The sequence below is a fragment of the Pelecanus crispus genome, chromosome W (genome assembly GCF_030463565.1).
Source record: "Pelecanus crispus isolate bPelCri1 chromosome W, bPelCri1.pri, whole genome shotgun sequence".
NCBI classification, from domain to species: Eukaryota; Metazoa; Chordata; class Aves; order Pelecaniformes; family Pelecanidae; genus Pelecanus; species Pelecanus crispus.
This window is the reverse complement of record NC_134675.1, coordinates 13,959,117-13,978,506: the sequence shown is the minus strand read 5'-3', so window position 1 is coordinate 13,978,506 and position 19,390 is coordinate 13,959,117. Positions and strand designations below refer to the sequence as shown.

The window sequence follows — 19,390 nt, the reverse complement described above, 5'->3', positions numbered from 1 at the left end:
TTAAGCTTGTAGAAAAGACATATTATCAGAAATCTTAAGAAAAAAGTAGCTATAGCTCAAAGTGAACACTATCAAGTTCACTACCATCATTAGAAATACAAGGGACTCTTCTGCAGTAGTTTTAGGTTTATACTTTTAAAATTTCGTGAATTAAAGAGATTTTATTCTGAAAAGAGCATACATAAGCACCTGAGGATGTACATCAGATTATGTAATTTTAGCCAAACTTGTCATACCCCTTCCCCCATTCCGTACCATTAGTCTTCTCATTCTTTCTTTCTCAATTCTCTCAGTTTCCTTTTTCTGCTCACGTTCAGTGTTGGCATGCCAAGTTGCCACAGCTTTAGAAATTTTCTGTATTTTCCCAGACACTGACCGGTGGTATTCTTTAAAATCTTTAGCATGCTGCAATATGCTGTTCAGATATTCCTAGAGAAAGAAAATAATTTAATTCAGAGATTTGATAACACAAGATTTGAGATCAGGAACACAAGAGTTGTAATTTTAGAGTTTTATGCTTGCTTATTGCATAAACTTGTTTTCTTGTGCCTCAGTGTCCTGGTTTCGGCTGGGATAGAGTTAATTTTCTTCCTAGTAGCAGGCATAGTACTGTGTTTTGGATTTAGGATGAGAAGAATGTTGATAACACACTGATGTTTTAGTTGTTGCTAAGTACAGCTTATGCTAGTCAAGGACTTTTCAGCTTCCCATGCTCTGCCAGGTGCACAAGAAACTGGGAGGGGGCACAGCCAGAATAGTTGATCCAAACTGACCAAAGGGCTATTCCATACCATATGACGTCATGCTCAGTATACAAACTGGGGGGGGGTTGGCCAGGGAGCAGCGATTGCTGCTCGGGAACTGTCTGGGTATTGGTCAGCGGGTGGTGAGCAATTGCATTGTGCATCACTTGCTTTGCATATTGTTATTATTATTATCATTATTATATTGTTATTATTATCATTACTATTTTACTTTATTTCAATTATTAAACTGTTCTTATCTCAACCCAGGAGTGTTTCTCACTCTTACTCCTCCGATTCTTTCCCCCATCCCATCGGGGTAGGGGGAGTGAGCGAGCAGCTACGTGGTGCTTAGTTGCTGGCTGGGGCTAAACCACGACACTCAGTCTCCAGAGGTGAATAAAATATAAAATGACAATGATTGACAGATCATAACAAGATGCAGCAATCAACTGAATGTCATTTGCATGTCTGGGAGAACAGTTAATAGGAGTTAAAATACCTGATGTTTCTGTCTACGTTTCCTTTCTTGTTCTATCTTCTGCTGTTTCTCAAGCTTTTCTGTCATACGGGCCTCTCTCAGAGTCTGGCGCTTGCTTCTCTTGTAGGCTTTGGAATTTAGTGCTGTCTCTAGTGTTGTGTCACGACGCATGCAGGCTACTACCTCTTGTCTTAGCTATCGGTGAGAAAAAAGAAACAGTTAAAAAGAAAACCATTTTTCTCACACACAAGAACAACTTTAATTAGTAATACAGTAAAGTAAAATTTTAGTGGTGCAGGAGATCTCCCAGCTTCCTTTCTCCTTTCCATTACAGTTCGGCAACTCCTTAGTTGTAGCAGAGAGGTCTGTCTCCCTAAATAAATCTTCAGTCTCTGTAGGATGACAGAAAGAGTCAAAACAATGTAGGCACATCACTTTTTTCCTTCCTACCTACTGAAAATGACTGTCCTGCTTGTATGAAAGGCACCAGTCAAGATGTTACACCACCCAAGTAAAGCACAAAAGAACAGATATTACATGCTTTTCTAGAATTAGTGCTGAACATAGGTGACAACTGTTCTCTTTGTCAGTTGCGTGGGAAACAGAATAGGGAGTAGGACATTGGGAAGGCTTGGAATAATACAGACACAGTCCCAACAATGCAAGCAGGGAAAGCCTGCCACTTTTCAACTAACCTCTGACAAAGCCTCACTATAAAGGAATTGCAAGGGCAGTGGGAAGGAAGATGTAGATAACATGGTACAAATACTGCCAAAGACTTCTTCCAGGAACTATTTTTGCTTGGCCTGACAAATCACATCTCTGCTGCTTCCAGGCCAGCCAGGCAAGCCAATGACAAGGGGCCCAGAATGGTCTGACATCGTGACTCCCTTTCTGAAATTCAGATGCCGTTACATATATTCAAGATCTAACTTTTATCTTAGACGTGCTTTTGTTAGGCTTAATTTTCACAGTCTGTGTGTCACAGTGGGAATGCTGAAAACAGATTAGAGAAATGCTGCACACAACAATAAGAGCATTCAACTCTCACCAATAAAACACACATGACAAGTATAAAGAGTGTCATGAAAATTACATCTATTATGATTTGTGTTGAAAATGGGCTTGCATCCTGTCCTTCTCTTGTGTCTCTGTGCCATTGCCATTATTTTCATGAAAACTACGACAATTCTAGGATTACAACTTATACTGGAGGACGGAGCAGATGGGAAAGAGAACACGTACATATTCAGTAATAAAACAAAATAAACAGTAAGTTAAACATTTCTGTGAAATTCTTCTTATCAGTCAAGTGTGCTCTTGTACAAAATCTCCTGTTTAATCCTGTAAAATCTCTTAACACATGCCACAACATCACATTTGATCCCATGCCACAACATCACGTTTGACAAGAACTTCCCTGCAGCAAAAGGCATTACCTGGCGCTGGAAATTCAGTAACCTAAGTGCCTTCAACTCCACTGTAGCTTTGGTTCGCAGATCAGGAGGCAAAGAGCCAGGCAAGTTCTCCAGTTCTTGGATTCTGTGAGCAATTCGAGCCTGAAGCCTAAATAAATATAGGATTGGAAAATATACTGGGAAAAATCTGTCCGTAGTTATCAACAGTATATAGTAAAATTTGGCAATTTACCTCAGATACTTAGTTGGCTTTTACTACCTGTTTCTGAACTAACAAGCATTTGTATAGATGGAGAAGAATAAGGTTTAATTTTCCATTTACAGAATAAATTGCCAAATAATGAAAACCCTCTTCTGCCCCTTTTCCCCTCTTTTAATTCGGACAGAAAGTATATGTGCGCATAGCAACTTGGAAATTTTATTTTACTCATGCTTCCTAGCATTCTGTCTGCAGGTCTGTTTGGTGGGTACTATTTTATGCCTTTAACACATGGTGTTGTCAGAATAGTTACCATACGCAAATGGAATTTTCTTACATGACATATTCATAATATTAATATTCATAATTCTACTTGCTTGTTTTATTGTGACAACTTTAAGTTGTCACATTTTCAATAAAATGATAGCACTTACATAGCTATTGGACTACAAACTGGATTCTGTTTCACTCTTTCTTCATGGAATTCTTAATTCATTTACAAATCCAAAAGAGACTGACGATAATACACAGGCCAGAAAAATCTTACTTGGTTCTATTTTTCACATTCAAAATCAAGATCACAGAGCTAACATTTATATAATCTTTATGAGCTTTTTTATTTACAAGTAAATATTTATTCGCAAACTCTAAATTTGGCCAAGGCAGCAAAATGACAGCCCACAACATTTTAAGTGGTCCAAAAGTTGCATTTAAGTTCAAATGAATCAGAAATAAGAGCTCTTCCTCATGTTGAAGGCTAACTCTGAAACTTAGCTAACATCATATCAGGCCAAGATGTTTTTGTAAGCTGGCAAGTAAAGGACACTTAATCACCCCTAATCAGAATAAACATCTGGTATCCTTTAACCAAAGACATCCCGGAGCAACTAGACCTTGAAGAAGTACTGAGAAACTGATAAAAGGGAACATCCTACCCCAGAAGGTGCCAGAAAAACTGGATGATTGTCAAAAAACTGTAACTGGGGGAAAGGTAATTCCAGCAGGGGGAGATCGCAACCACCGACTCAATTTAGGACCAAAAGGATTTGCCCCCCACACACCCCTAAGGAGCATGCGTGCTAATTTACATAGCAAGCAAGGCTAATTAGAAAACAATTGACCAATAGCAGATAGGATGGTAATTACTAACCAATCATCGTAAAAAGAATGATTACTAACTTTGTAAGTTTTGTGTATAAATGAGGCGCAGAAAGTTTCGTTCCGTGTGCTAGCTTTGTGGAATTACCACCTAGCACCCATCTCTGCACAGAAATGAAATAAAATCAATATCTTGACTCAGTGTGTGGACTGCATTGTTGCACACCGGGTAACGAATTCCCTTTGTGAGACAACACTCACACTCCCTCTATTTCCTACATGCTTTTTAAAAAACCCACACACATCCCCAATTAAAATCCCCCAAAGCACAGGAATGGAAATGTATCTAATCTCTACATCACATCTCCATTTTTCACTCTCCTAATGTATAAAACATCAGATCACATGAGGGAGAGGTGTCTGGTGCATATTTACATGTTATCCTTCAGGCAGAAAGAAAACATTTTCTAGTGCTGCTTCTCTGCACATTAAGATAATTCTTTCCTTGTATTTCCCCTGCCCATTCCCCACACCACACTACAGCAGCAGCACAGTGCCACAGGCACTCTCATACACTCAGTGTTCCAGATGCACAGCTGGAAGGCAGATCACAGAGCAAGTTTGTGTCTGAACACAAGTTCATGTCTACACATGCATACACACACTCTTCTGTGGGTAGTCTGTTTATAAGGACTAAATGACTGATCCTACTCATTTCTACAGAGAAGTTCACAGTTAAAGTTACTTATCTCCTATCCACTATAATAGACTAAACATAAGAAATCCATTATTAGCATAACCATATAATTTATAAATCCTGATAAATAACTTGCTAACAGATCAAAATATTAATATTTCACAATAACTACATGCATACTGAGGAATGTGCACTCTGAAAAGGAAAATATAATTCTTTTTTAAAGCTGCAGACACATACCCGTTCTATAACAGTACTCCTACCCAAACCTCAAGAATAATATATTTTCAGTCTTCCTAGGTACTAACAAAGAAAACTTACTTAATATATTATTCCATTTTTTCTATCTGAGTTTTTCTCCAGCATTCCAGGTTTCCTCATATAACCTGCTATCTCTTATTCAATTTAATAGTTTATTTTTTTAATAGGCGTTTCTGCATTTTATCCTGTTTTCATTTTAAGAACTTGTTGATTTTACAGACCTTAAGTACATTAAAATAAAATGCTACCAGTTTTTCTAATCTTAAAAATAAATTCTATTTCACAGAATCACATAATCATTCAGGTTGGAAGGGACCTCTTGAAATCAGCTAGTCCAACCACCCTGCTCAAGCAAGGTTACCTAGAGCAAGTTGCCTAGGACTGTGTCCAGTCACATTTTAAATATCTCCAAGGATGGAGACTCCACAACCTCTATGGGCAACCTGGTCCAGTGTTTGACCACCCTCACAGTAAAAAAGTATTTTTGGGGGGGGGGCGGATGGAATTTCATCTGTTTTAATTTGTGCCCATTACCTCTTGTCCTGTCACTGAACACTACTGAGAAGAGTCTGGCTCCCTCTTCTTCATTACTCCCTCCCATCAAGTATTTAAACACATTGATAAGATCCCCCCTGAGCCTTCTTCAGGCTGAAGAGTCAAAGCTCTCTCAGCCTCTCCTCATATGAAAGGTGCTCCAGTCCCTCAATCATCTTGCCTGAACAACCTAGTGGCCTTCTATGATGGAGTGACTACATCAGTGGACAAGGGAAGAGCTATGGATGTCATCTACCCAGACTTCTGCAAGGCCTTTGACACAGTCCCCCACAACATCCTTCTCCCTAAATTGGGGAGATATGGATTTGATGGGTGGACTGTTTGGTGGATAAGGAATTGGCTGGATGGTCGCATCCAGAGGGTAGTGGTCAACGGCTCGATGTCCACATGGAGATCAGTGACAAGTGGTGTCCCTCAGGGGTCTGTATTGGGACCAATACTGTTTAATATCTTCATCAATGACATAGACAGTGAGATCGAGTGCACTCTCAGCAAATTTGCAGATGACACCAAGCTGAGTGGTGTGGTTGACATGCCTGAGGGATGGGATGCCATTCAGAGGGACCTGGACAAGCTCAAGAAGTGGGCCCATGTGAACCTCATGAGGTTCAACAAGGCCAAGTGCAAGGTCCTGCACCTGGATTGGGGCATCCCCCGATATCAATACAGGCTGGGGGATGAAGGGATTGAGAGCAGCCCTGCAGAGAAGGGTAGTGGTGGGTGAAAAGCTGGACATGAACCAGCAATGTGTGCTCGCAGCCTAGAAAGCCAACCATATCCTGGGCTGCATCAAAAGAAGCATATGACATTGTAAACCAAAGTTGGTAATCTGCCCTCAGTGAGAGCAAGGCAGATGTCCTAGTTAAAAGACCTTAAAATAACCTTTCCATGGGATAGCAGGGATATAGGACTGCAAAGAGTAAAAATGAATCTCCTAAGGAATGCTTCCCTCCCCCCTCACTACCTGTTTCTCCAAGGATATGGAGAATTATACATACATTAACTGATAACAAAAGTAGAAATACCCCTATTGACACCACTTTGTGCAAAGTGCATCTGCACATACATGACAGCAAGAATGCAATAGAAAGAACAAAGGTCCATATTGCATATATATGTATTTGGGTCAATGCATCAGAAAGCATTAGGGTACATTAGAATTTCATCAAAAATATTATGTTCAGAACTGATTTAAAATTGATTTTTAATTTTTTTTTTATTTGAACTTAGTAATTTTAAGTGCTGCTCAGTTTTGTCTTAACATCAGTAAGGCACAGTAGACAGTCTGATACAAGATTCTAAAATTCCTGAAAAAAACAAAATGGATGTAATACTGTATTAACTGCAGGAGACTCATTTAGTGTCCTCAAGAGAACAGAAAATGAAAGCAGAATTAGGTCAGTAAGATTTTCCATACTGATTGAACACCAAATCAAAAAGGGTTACTCTTCTGGCAAGAAAGTGTTCCATTAAAAGCAACAGATATTTGTTCAGGTCCACAGAAGTTTGTGATTCCTTGAAATAAGAATGCTTTGTCAACAGGCTCCCCTTGATCAGGTGGCCTGTAGTAAACACCAACCATGAGGTTTCCTTTGTTGGCTTGGCCCCTAATTTTTACCCATAAGCTCTCAACCTGTTTATCACTGTTTTTCAAAGACAGCTCTGTGCAGTCAATCCACTCTTTTACATGGAGGACAACCCCCCTGCCCCTCCTTCCTTGCCTGTCCCTTCTGAACAGTTTATAGCCATCAATTGCAGCGCTCCAGGCGTGTGATTCATCCCACCACGTTTCAATGACAGCAATTAGATCATAGCTTTCTAGCTGCACAGTGACTTCCAGCTCCTGTTTGTTACCCATGCTGCATGCATTGGTATAGAGGTACTTCAGTTGGGCTGTCAACTGTGTCACCTTTTTAGAGTAACACACCCTAATTCCTTTGAGGCTTTTCACAGGTGTTTCCCTGTCTGTTCCTAATACATCAGCAGCCCCTGGCTCTTCTCTATTACTCAAAACTCTATCCCTTTCCCCTGATAAACCTAGTTTAAAGCTCTCCTTATAAGTGTGCCTGAAAGCTCTCCTTATAAGCCTGACCAGCTTGTTGGCAAAGACCTTCCTGCCCCACTTGGTCAGGTGAATCCCATCAGCTCCCAACAGACCCGGCTTCTCAAAGGTGATGATCATAGAAGCCAAAACCTTGAGTGTGGCACCAGCTATGCAGCCAGGCATTCACCTGTTGAATTTGTCTCCTCCTTTCTGAACCCCTTCCCCTGACTGAGAGGATAGAGGAGATGAGACAAGAGAGACAAGATAGATGTTAGACAGATATGAGAAAGGAGGGAGAGATGAGAGGAGATGAGATGGGGGGGGGGGGGGGGAGAGAGATGAGATGAGATGAGATGAGATGAGATGAGATGAGATGAGATGCCCTGCATGCAACTAGGACATGATCTAACATATATGCTACATAAGCAATCCATAAAAATTGAAAGGTGTATAGAAATATGCATCTCCCCCAAAAGCAAACTATTAATCACTTATGGGGGTGCATATGCACAAAGAGGAATGGCCAAATACCTCAGCAAGTGACTTCTTATATAGCAGATAAATTAGCAGTAAGTGAATGTGACACAGCAGGCTTCACATCTTTAGTCAAGAAACACCATGCTCAAGGCCACAGACTGTGGCATCAGATTTAAAACAGAGACTTCTCCACAGTGGAGAGTTTGGCAATATGCCAAAATTTTAACTTTTGGTCTGGATGTTTGGATTATGGGATTTGTTGAAGCATCTTGAATCTTTTTTTTAAGATTAATTTACCTTTTTTATTTAAAAAAAAATTATTTCATAGTAAAATGCTTTCTCATTAAAAAAGAGCTCTCTTGTTTACTGTCCAGTAATTGTTTTTCAAAGATATTGCTAACTTCACTGGGTTTTCAGGATGCAAATGTTTATATTAACTTTCTTCTATTCTCATTTTACTAAGAAGGCATGAATACTTCATACTATTATGTTAACTCTACCTGTACTAAAGCTAAGTCTATTACCATCCAAAGCATAAAAGCTGTTTTCACAGCTTTAGTTTGGTGTTACTTATTTAGGTTTAAATAATGAAAAGACGTATACAAGTTCTAAGCACCTTGGTATACAAAACAAAACAAATTCCCAACAACACTCAATATTTAAAAAGCTTGAATTACTAGCCAGCCATTATAAAAACAATTCTACTATTCCTCTCAAAATTCCATCTTATTTAGCCTGCCCAGATCAGGCTATTTAGAACCTAATAGATATGCTGTGACTGCAACCAATTTCTACATAGTTGAGTAGATCTACCTCAGTTATTTTCTGCTGTCCCTCACTCCCTCCCTCATTTATGCATATCCTCAAGTCATAAAATTTGGCACAAACAGTGCAGCAGTGGAGCAGGGCTGGAAGGGCAGAAGCAGTTACAAATGAGTTTATGCCATACCAGCCAAATGATTGCTGGCTCAGGTTAATGCTATGATCCCTCATTCAGAGCAACAGTGAAACTGTATTATGGTGCATCCTACATGTTTTCTGAAAAAGCAGTTAGATCATGACTGTACACACCAAAATAGCTACAGCCATTCCATGCTAAGGTGAAAATAATGAGACTGACAGAATGACCACAACTATAAGTCAGAAAAGCACTTAAGCATGCTCTTATGTAAAAACTACAAGTGTTTTGCTGGATCATAGCCTGGTTTCTGGATATCACACCATATCCTTCCTGAGACGCTTTATATCCTATAAAAGTTCATGCCACTTACCCTCCCTCCTATATCTGAAAAGGTAGAACACATCTGCAAAGCAAGTATTCATTTAATCTGTTTTCAGTGAGATTACCATCTTTTGTCTACTTTCCCCTTATACCCTCATTGTTTTAGTAACAAGAAGAGGCATTATCATTTCAAATCAAGCAAATACACTATGTGGAGTCTGCTTCCTGTCACTGACAGTGACCAGGAACATACTTTAGATACAAGTCAACCTTTCTCCTCCCCCAGTCCTCAAGGGGAACTGTATAATAGTCTCAGTAAGGGGAAGGAACAGTTTCTTTCTAACCACAGAAAATCAGATTAGATCCTCTGTGCATTACTAGGAATATTACTGGGTACTCATCACCTTTTAATTAGGGTACTTAGGAGTCTAACTCAACATTCATGGACCATACTTCCTGGTATCATATTTTTCATCTTCACTTTCACCTCCTTAATACTCTCACCATTCTTTGGTAGTCCAGCGAACCCATTTATCATTACACAAAATTAGATTTTGCTTTGGCCACTTATTCTTCAGTCTTTTCATTGCCCTTTTTTTTCTTCTAATTTCCTTTTGTTTATGGTTCTGAATACTTTTTGTACTAAAATAGTTTCCATGTGGATTCCAAGGATTTTAATTTCATAGCTATTATTATTTGCAGCTTTCCAAATATCACACTAATCCAGCCAAGTACTTGAGTCCATTTTAAAGTTAAGTGGGTTCGCAATGATACTACCAATATGCTTTGCTAATTCAGAACTTGGGCTGAAATTAAATCATGCTTTACAGTTTGATGTCTCTGCACTTGTTTTTGACATAGTCCCTCTATGGAAACTCAATTTAAACTACGATCACTACAATACAGGGGATGATTGCAAGAGTGCCCACTGAGAAAGTAAAAAACAAGCATATGCATTTAAATCTTGTTATTCAGCTTTTACCTATATTCACGTTCCTGGAGTATTTCAATTGGATCCAATCCTTGTGGTTTCTGGATAGGGCTGATACGATTCTGTTTTTGCTGCAGCTGCACAGTAGGTGAAGGCTGTCCAGGTGTGGGCTGTGGTACAGAGGGCCCAGGCATGGCTGCAGAAGGCTGGGAAGCAGCAGGGGCAGGAGAAGGCCTCCCACTAGGAGGTGGTATGGAGAGCTTTTGTGGTGTATTGGGAACACTCATATCTGGGGCTTGGCCTAGAACATAAGAAACATGATAACACGAAATATGGAACGCAGTAAAAAATCCAAGATGATTTTTTAGGTCAAAACATGAAGATAAGACAAACATTCAAACTTATCAGGAAAAATACTAGGTTTCCCTCCCTATAGAGAAACAAACTCAAATGGACATTGCAGAAAGTGATCCAAAAATAATAAAAGTGCATGTCAATTTATGAACAATGCCTCTTTTTTTTTTAATTCACACTGTTTTTTAAGTAAATCTAGCATTACTAAGAGTCCTCTAGAACTAGTTTCATATAGGTGCGGGACCAAATTCTGCCTCTTCATATGTTCATTGTCCTTATACTGCTTGCAAGGATGAATCCACAGTCACAATTTGACTAGAAGCATGAGGCCTGCTTTTATAACTCTTTGTAAGAACCAGTAAGCCGTATTAAAATTTCAGCAATAGTACTTAAATATACCTGGCAAATATAAATAGCTGCCATTTTGCCCCCAATTCCCAATTAATTAATGTATCTGAAATACTTGGTATCTGATTACTCTTTTATGTTATAGGATTCTAACTATTTTGAAAGTTAACTAACTCATCAGTTAACATGAATATAGCACCTGCCAATGACAGCACAGGTTTCAGTACTCTAACAAGTCAGGAAGTCACTCATGCACAAAGATGTGAGAGAGTCACTGAGAACAGACATCTGCAACAATAAAGATATCACTTGATTGTTTGAGGAAACATAATAATTTATTGCTAAAAAATACAACTATACAATATGCCTGTAGTCTTGTAATCAATTTCACTTCAGATACAGCATCCTGACCATCTGGCATTCAACCATCTGCATCAATCTCTGGAAAAGGAACAAGCTTATATATTTAATTCTGATTGTAGAGGGTGCTTCACGTTCAGGCTGCCTAACAGCTGCAATAATTTCATCTGGTCAACTCATTCACCTTTGAATAAGTGGTAAAATACTCCTTGATATTTAAGTGCTAGGCAAAGTAAAGGTCACACCATTTCTTCTTTATGCCTTTTTATTTCCCCATTCTTTTTCCTGCCTCTTTTCCCCAATCCCGACCCACATGGTTTAACCTTAACTGTATGCATGATATAAAATTACTGCTATACTCTCTTCTACCTTCTGTCCAAGGTTTAGGGGTCATGGCAGCTATATGTCCAGGTACTCCTGGAGCTGGTCCTGGGCCAGCTGTAGGACCACTCATTGCATGTGACCCAATACCTATGATTTAACAGAGGAAAGAAAATTATTAAAATATAAAACATTACTATACATTAAAAAATCCCTCTGTGTTCCAATATGCTAGTCTATTTATGCAAATAAGCTTTGTGCATTAAATACAGATTTAAGTACTCCACTGTACAAAAAATTACCGTACTGAGATATTAAAATCCCATCTTTTAAAATACTTGATGACAGACACATGCATTGAAATTAAGTGACCAGAGTTATTAAAATTATTTTTTATAAGAAAATTGGATCATCTTTACCCTCAGCTTCTAAAGCTAAATAACAGTTTACAGAAATCCTTAACTCTTTAAAATAATCAGCATATTTTTTAATCTGTTCTTGAAGCTAATTTTGTGCCCAAAATCATTTATAAGGTGTATATTATGATATCAAGAACACAGGATTATTATTTCAAGTGAGTAATAAACAGCAGGAAAAGATTAATTTTTAAAAATAAAGATCACATTTTCATAGTCCTTGTTTAAAAAATGTACAAAATGGAAAAGACAAAAGAAATACATTAAGGATATTTAAAACTGCCTTTAAGTAAACTGGATTTTTTTTTTTTCCCCATGGGAAAAGGTTCTAAATAAAAGGTCTGAAGTTGAAAGTAATGAAGAGTCAAAAAATATGCACATAATACTGTTATTAAGATATCACAGTGGGATCCATATAATATCCACATGGCTAGATAAACCATTTCTTTATTTTCTTGAAGTTGTGGAGGAGGGAAAAAGTAAAAGACAATCATACAAATTAATGAACTTACAAACAAAACCAACAACAGAAAACTCCCCTCCTTTCCCTCCCTCCCCATTAAATTGATCTTAGGATCAGATTTGTTCATAAAACATAACAGGTGCAAGCTGTTTAAAGTAACACAGCTGTTTAAGACTGAAATAAGTTTGCATACTGCATTATAACATCAATTATTATTATGAGAAACTCTTTTCCCTATGTTATGCACCTGAAAGCATACTGCATATAGTTTCAATTTTCATGATCTGCATAATCAATCAACTTCTAGATTTTATATCTATTTTTCTGCATGGCAACAGGAGAGTGAAAACATGTTCTAAGAGCAGTAAAATGTAATTAGCAAATTGTGACAAATATTTGCAAAAGTGGCAGGCATAATCAGGACAGACAGTATATAAATTACTTTTATGTCTATTTTAAAAAAAAATGACAGTATCCTATTAATAATGTGCTTTATGCACTTACTCCAACTTAAAACCATAGGTCATTGTTCATATAGATGTCTGCAAATGGTTACAAACTATATGCCTGCACCAACAATTTGTTATTTTCCACAGGTAGAACTTAAAGAAGTATCTTGCCAATGACATGGTGCCTACATTCACTTACTTGATTGCCTGCTATAGGCAGCAGGAACCTGTTGCTGCTGAATGCCAGGCAGGGTCCTCTTTCCTTGAACAGCAAGTTGGAGGTTTTCTGGTAAAGACTGACCTCTAGCTAACATTTTGTATGCTAGAATCTGAGCTCGGAGCTGATGTAGCTGTACAGGACTGAAAGGGGAAGGACCTCTGTTGGGTTGACTCATAACTTGTGGGTCTCCTGGTATCATGGGTCCTGGCTGACTTGGAGTCATCTGGGGTGGAGTTGGACCTCGTCCAGACATTGGACTGGGCACATGTTCTGGTGCTCCCAGTGGAGATGGGTGTGGAGACATATAGCCTGGAGCAGATAAGAGGTTCAAAAACTTATTTTCCAGGTTAATCAAGTCTAAACTCCACTGAAGTTTCTTTACCTTAAACAGTAGATGAAGTATAAAAAATCCTCTCTCACATTAGTAGAGCCATAATATTTTCTACAAGAACAGAAGTATGATCTGAAATTCCCCGAGATAGCAAGAAGGCTGCAAGAGCTATTATTCAAACAGAATAATTAACTCCCCTCACATTTGGGGTAAAACAAACTAAAACTAAATTGCATGTGAAATACAGCAATCAAATGGCATGATAGGGCACTGGTTCACCTGTATGTTGAATGAATATTTCATTACAGAATGTTTTCAAAGATGTTTGCCTATTTTAAAGCTTATAAAAACAGCATTATATTTATATATTTATATATTTATTTTGATGTGCATACATCAAAGCATCTATTTAATGATACATAACCTTTTTGCTAATACTCTCCAACATACAAATATAAAAACAGACAGTATCTAATTCATATTTTTATATAGTTCCTCAAGCTTATGTGGATTAAATCTTTGAGTCTGAGAAACAACATTCACTACCTTTTACCATCCAGGTGCTGGAAAACCCAGAGTATCAACTTTGAACACAAAAGCTATCCTCTGAAGAAGCTGTTGTACATTAAATCCTATAAAAGATCTAACAGGGTATATTGGGTTTACATGGCACGGTTTTGGTAGTGGGGAGGGGGGGGCTGCAGGGGTGGCCTCTGTGAGAAGAGACATAGGGCTGCCCCCATGTTGGACAGAGCCAGTTCTAGCCGGCTCCAAAACACACCCGCTGCTGGCCAAAGCTGAGCCTGTCAGCGATGCTGGTGGTGCCTCTCTGATAACATATTTAAGAAAGGGTAAAAAGTGCTGTGCAACAGCAGCTGGGAGAGAGGAGTGAGAATATGTGAGAGAAACAACCCTGCAGACACCAAGGTCAGGGAAGAAGGAGGAGGAAGTGCTCCAGGCACTGGAGCACAGATTCCCCTGCAGCCTGTGGTGAAGACCATGGTGATAATGCAGGTTGTCCTCCTGCAGCCTGTGGAGGACCACAATGGAGCAGATATCCACCCTGCAGCCCATGGAGGACCCCACGCCAGAGCAGGTGGATGTGCCCTGAAGAAAGCTGTGACCCGTGGAGATCCCATGCAGGAGCAGGCTCCTGGCAGGAACTGCAGCCCTGTGGAGAGGAGCCCATGCAGGAGCAGGTTTTCTGGCAGGAACTGTGGCATGTGGGGGACTCATGCTGGAGCAGGCCATTCCTGAAGGACTGCACCCCGTGGAAAGGATCTATGCTGGAGCAGTTCATGAAGAACTGCAGCTTGTGGGAAGGACCCACGTTGGAGAAGTTTGTGAAGGACTTTATCCTGTGGGAGGGACCCCACGCTGGAGCAGGGGAAGAGTGTGAGGAGGAAGGAGCGGCAGAGAAAAAGCTTTATGAACTGACTGCAACCCCCATTCCCCATCCCCCCTGTGACACTCAGTGGTGGAGGAGGAGGTAGAAGAGCCAGGAGTGAAGTTGAGCCTGGGAAGAAGAAGGGAGAGGTGGGGGGAAGGTGTTTTTAGCTTTGTTTTTGTTTCTCACTATCCTACTCTATTTTTAATTGGAAATAAATTAAATTAGTCTTCCCCAAGTTGAGTCTGGTTTGCCTGTGATGGTAATTGGTGACTGATCTCCCTGTCCTCATCTCGACCCATGAGGTTTTTTTCATCTTATTTTCTCCCCGTCTTGCTGAGGAGGGGGCGTGAGAGAGCATGGGGATGGGCACATGGAGGCCAGCTAAGGTTGACCCACCACACAGGGTGAGCACAACTCTGAAGGGAACAGAACTCATCTTATTACAGTCCTTGCTTTTTGGTGGGTTTAGGTTTGAATTTTAATTACACTTCACAAATATTTCCCTGAGATTCATAACACATCCATGAAAAGAGATGGCATGGGTATGCTTTTTAAGTGAGATATCGAAGACTCCAAAGCATATCCAAGACAAAAAAACTTAAGACTTATCTTTTAGGTGATGCACTACAGTTAGATTTTAAAGATGTCCACCAGCTGTGAGAGAGACATTTACAGAGGAAAAATAACATTTGTATCTGTACTAGGTCTGTCTGGGATGGAGTTAATTTTCTTCATAGCAGCCTATATGGTGCTGTGTTTTGGATTTGTGACTAAACCACTGTTGATAACACATTAATGTTCTGGCTATTGCTGAACAGTGCTTGCACAGCATCAAGTCCTTCTCTGTTTCTCACTCTGGCCCCCTCAGCAAGTAGGCTGGGGGTGCACAAGTAGTTGGGAGGGGACACAGCCGGGACAGCTGACCTGAACTGGCCAAAGCAATATTCCATGCCATATAACATCAAACATCATGGTCAGCAATAAAAAACAAAGGGGAAGTCTTTCCAAAGTAACTGTTGCTCGGACACTGGCTGGGCATCAGTCTGCTTGTGGGAGGTGGCAAGCGATTGCCTTTGCATCACTTGGTGGGTATTTTCTCTTTCCTTCACTTATTAAACTGTCTTTATGTCAACCCACAAGTAATTTCTTCCTTTTAGCCTTCTGATTCTCTCCCCCATACTGCTGGGGGGGGGGAGTGAGGAAGCAGCTGGTGGGTGCTTAGTTGCTGGCTGGGGTTAACCCACCACAGTATCAACCTGATAAGCCTTACAAAACAACAAATCTCCTAGCTCCCTTTCACAGTCTTGACCAAGTTATAGGTCACAGAACTCAAAAGTTCATGCAGACTTCCCTGAGTTCTGTGGAATCGAATCTACTCCTGTGATTCCTTGGTTGATCTGACATTCTCAACTGAAACTATGCCAACTTTATCTATACCTAGTCCTGGTCACAGTAACAAGCAATTTTACTCCTTCCATTATTTCACTGTTCTTCCAGTAAGGGCAGCATAGGGGATCTCTACAAATTTTGACTGGTGAGATGCCAGTAAATGTAAATTCAGAATTCATACAAGCTGAGACATGAGAGTGCTAAAGAACTGAAAGTTAATGAAAGGTGGGGTCTGAGGATACTACAGTGAAGTACACGTTAAAAATAACTGAGAGAAAGGATAAAGAAAAAAGAACAGAAGATTTGGGGGTGGTTGTGTTTTGTTTTGTTTTTCAAAAATAGGGAAAGGAAATGGAAGGACGGGACAAAAAAAAAGTTTTAGTTGGGAAAAGATCAGATAAGACAGAAAAAGACTGAGAATTCAGTTTTATAACTAAAGAGCAAAAAGACAAGAAAAGACGACCCTGTTGAAAATAAGAAAAAATAAGGAAACTAAGGGAAAGACAGAAAGAAAAAGTTGAGGAAAGAAATGAAAAGGGAGAAAAAGAGACATTAAGGGTAAAAAGCTAAAATTACCGAGGTTATTCAATAGAAATATTAATATAAAAATTGCTTATACATATATTCATAAATATATTTCTGGTGATCATCCTGGTTCCGGCTGGGATAGAGTTAGTTTTCTTCCTAGTAGCATGCATAGTGCTGTGTTTTGGATTTAGTATGAGAATAATGTGATAACACACTTATGTTTTAGTTGTTGCTAAGTAGTGCTTATGCTAGTCAAGGACTTTTTCAGCTTCCCATGCTCTGCCAGGTGCACAAGAAACTGGGAGGGAGCACAGCCAAGACAGTTGATCCAAACTTACCAAAGGGCTATTCCATACCATATGACATCATGCTCAGTATATAAACTGGGGGGAGTTGGCCAGGGGGCAGGGATCGCTGCTCAGGGACTGGCTGGGCGTCGGTCGGCGGGTGGTGAGCAGTTGCATCACATGTTTTTCCTGGGTTTTGTTTATCTCTCTCTTTTTGTTGTTTTCCTTTTCATTACAATTTATTATTATTATTATTTTATTTCAATCATTAAACTGTTCTTATCTCAACCTATGAGTTTTCTTACTTTTACTCTTACAATTCTCTCTCCCATCCCACTGTGGGGGAGGGTGAGCAAGCGGCTGTATGGTGCTTAGATGCCGGCTGGGGTTAAATCACAACAGTAATAAAAGCCATGATAAATAATCATGCAGATCATATGGTTTATTCCATTTATTAATATCCATCCACCAAAGGTGTCAGGACTGAGACTACTAACTACTCTCAAAAATAATTCTTTCTTTATTAAGAAAAGGGGGGGCTAAAATCCCACTTACTGAAGACACTGCTTTAAATGAACACATTATGGTATTAAAAAAGCATATAATTGCTCTATTGTCTTATGCTTTTAAATTCTGGTTTCTTATTTATTGTATTTTTCCATTACTGCTACATTTCCAAATCTCACAATTTCCTTTAAATAGCAGCTACTTTTAATTAAGCTGTTTTCAAAACTGTCTGCCAAAGAAAGATTTGTCTCCCCGCCACAATATTATACTTTTCAAAGTTATTTAGTCTTAAATCAGTGATGGGTTTTGAGATGCTGGATCTTAAATCTATCTGAGCTACATAAAAGTGAAGTCAGAAAGGTGAAATTAGACATACAGCACTTGTTTTTAACCTTGACAATTCAAGCCTTAAGTGCATGACATTGCTATGGAGAGAGGAATTTCTAAAATGAAATTTTTTTTAGGTTTCTACAGATTTAATAATTACATTTCCTCTCTCCCTCAAAGTCATATGCATTGGGAATCTTGACAATAAGGAAAACAAGTTTTACAAAAGTAAAGATTAAAATAAAACACCAACTAATTATTTCAGTAAGGACAAAAACCTTCCAAACTTCTCTTTATTAGCTATAATATGTGACATTCATGGACTCTAAAGTTTTGTGATGCCATGTTTTCTACTTTAAGTGCAAAACCTTTAAAAAGAGTCAAGACACACTGGCCAACCTCGAGCACAACCCTGGGCTTCAGGAGAGCAGACTTTGGCATCTTCAGGGAGCTGCTCGAAAGAATCTCAGAGTATACAGCACTAGAAAGAAGAGGGATCCAAGAGAACTGGTTGATATTCAAGAATCACGTCATTCAAGCTCAAGAATGACATGCAGGAAGTCGAGCAAAGGCAACAGGAGGCCTGCATTGATGGACAAGGAGCTCCTGACTAAAATCAAAGAAAAGAGTGTAAAGGAGGTGGAAGCAGGGGCAGGAGACTCAGGAGGAGTATAAAGACACTGTAGAACCACACAGGGATGGGGTTAGGAAAGCCAAAGCTCATCTGGAGTTGAAACTGGAAAGGGATGTGAAGGGCAAAAATGACTTTTACAAGTATACTTGCAGGAAAAGGAAGAAAAAAAAAAAAATGTGGGCTCACTGCTGAATGAGGCTGGGAACCTGGTGACAAAGGACATAGAAAAGGTCAAGGTATTCAGTGCCTTCTTTGCCTTGGTCTTTATTGGTAAGACCAGCCTTCAGGAATCTTAGGCCTCTGAGACTAGAGGGAAAGTCTAGAGAAAGGAAGACTTACACTCACTAGAGGAGGATCACCTTAGGGAAACATCTGAATGTACGCAAGACCATGGGACCTGATGGGATGCACCCATGAGTGCTGAGGGAACTGGCCAATATCATTGCGAGGACATTCTTGATTATCTTTGAAAGGTCATGATGATTGGGAGAGGTTCCTGAGGACTGGAAGAAAGCAAATGTCACTCCTATTTTCAAGAAGGGCAAGAAGGAAGATCCAGGAACTACACACCAGTCACCCTCACCTCTGTCCCTGGGAAGGTGATGGAGCAAATAATCCTGGAAGCCATTTCCAAACATATGAAAGATGAGAAGGCAATTTGGAGCAGTCAGCATGGATTTATGAAGGGGAAATCAAGCTTAACCAACTTGATAGCCTTCTGTGATGAGATGACTCACTTGGTGGACTAGGGGAGAGCAGTGCATGTTGTTTACCTTGACTTTAGCAAGGCCTTTAGCACAGTCTCCTATAGCATCCTTATAACCAAATTGGTGAGATATGAGATATACTGCAGCCAGTACTGTTTAACATCTTCATTAATGACCTGAATGATGGGACAGAGTGCACTCTCAGCAAGGCTGCAGATAATAAAGAATTGGAA

At 39.5% G+C, this 19,390-nt stretch overlaps 1 protein-coding gene across 2 annotated transcripts in view; it reads right to left on the bottom strand.

Moving 5' to 3' along the window:
* Positions 1-19,390, bottom strand: part of LOC142596537 (SWI/SNF-related matrix-associated actin-dependent regulator of chromatin subfamily A member 2-like) — a 167,443-nt gene that overhangs the window by 133,516 nt on the left and 14,537 nt on the right. The window contains exons 3-9 of one of the 2 annotated variants that reach the window (XM_075725690.1): positions 13,037-13,366; positions 11,558-11,659; positions 10,920-10,934; positions 10,178-10,481; positions 2,664-2,790; positions 1,246-1,419; positions 256-429 (exon numbers count right to left, since the gene is read on the bottom strand). In XM_075725690.1, the coding sequence (XP_075581805.1) occupies positions 256-429; positions 1,246-1,419; positions 2,664-2,790; positions 10,178-10,481; positions 10,920-10,934; positions 11,558-11,659; positions 13,037-13,366 (1,226 nt within the window). The remainder of the gene's footprint in view (positions 1-255; positions 430-1,245; positions 1,420-2,663; positions 2,791-10,177; positions 10,482-10,919; positions 10,935-11,557; positions 11,660-13,036; positions 13,367-19,390) is intronic. The other variant, XM_075725692.1, reaches the window with a different exon arrangement.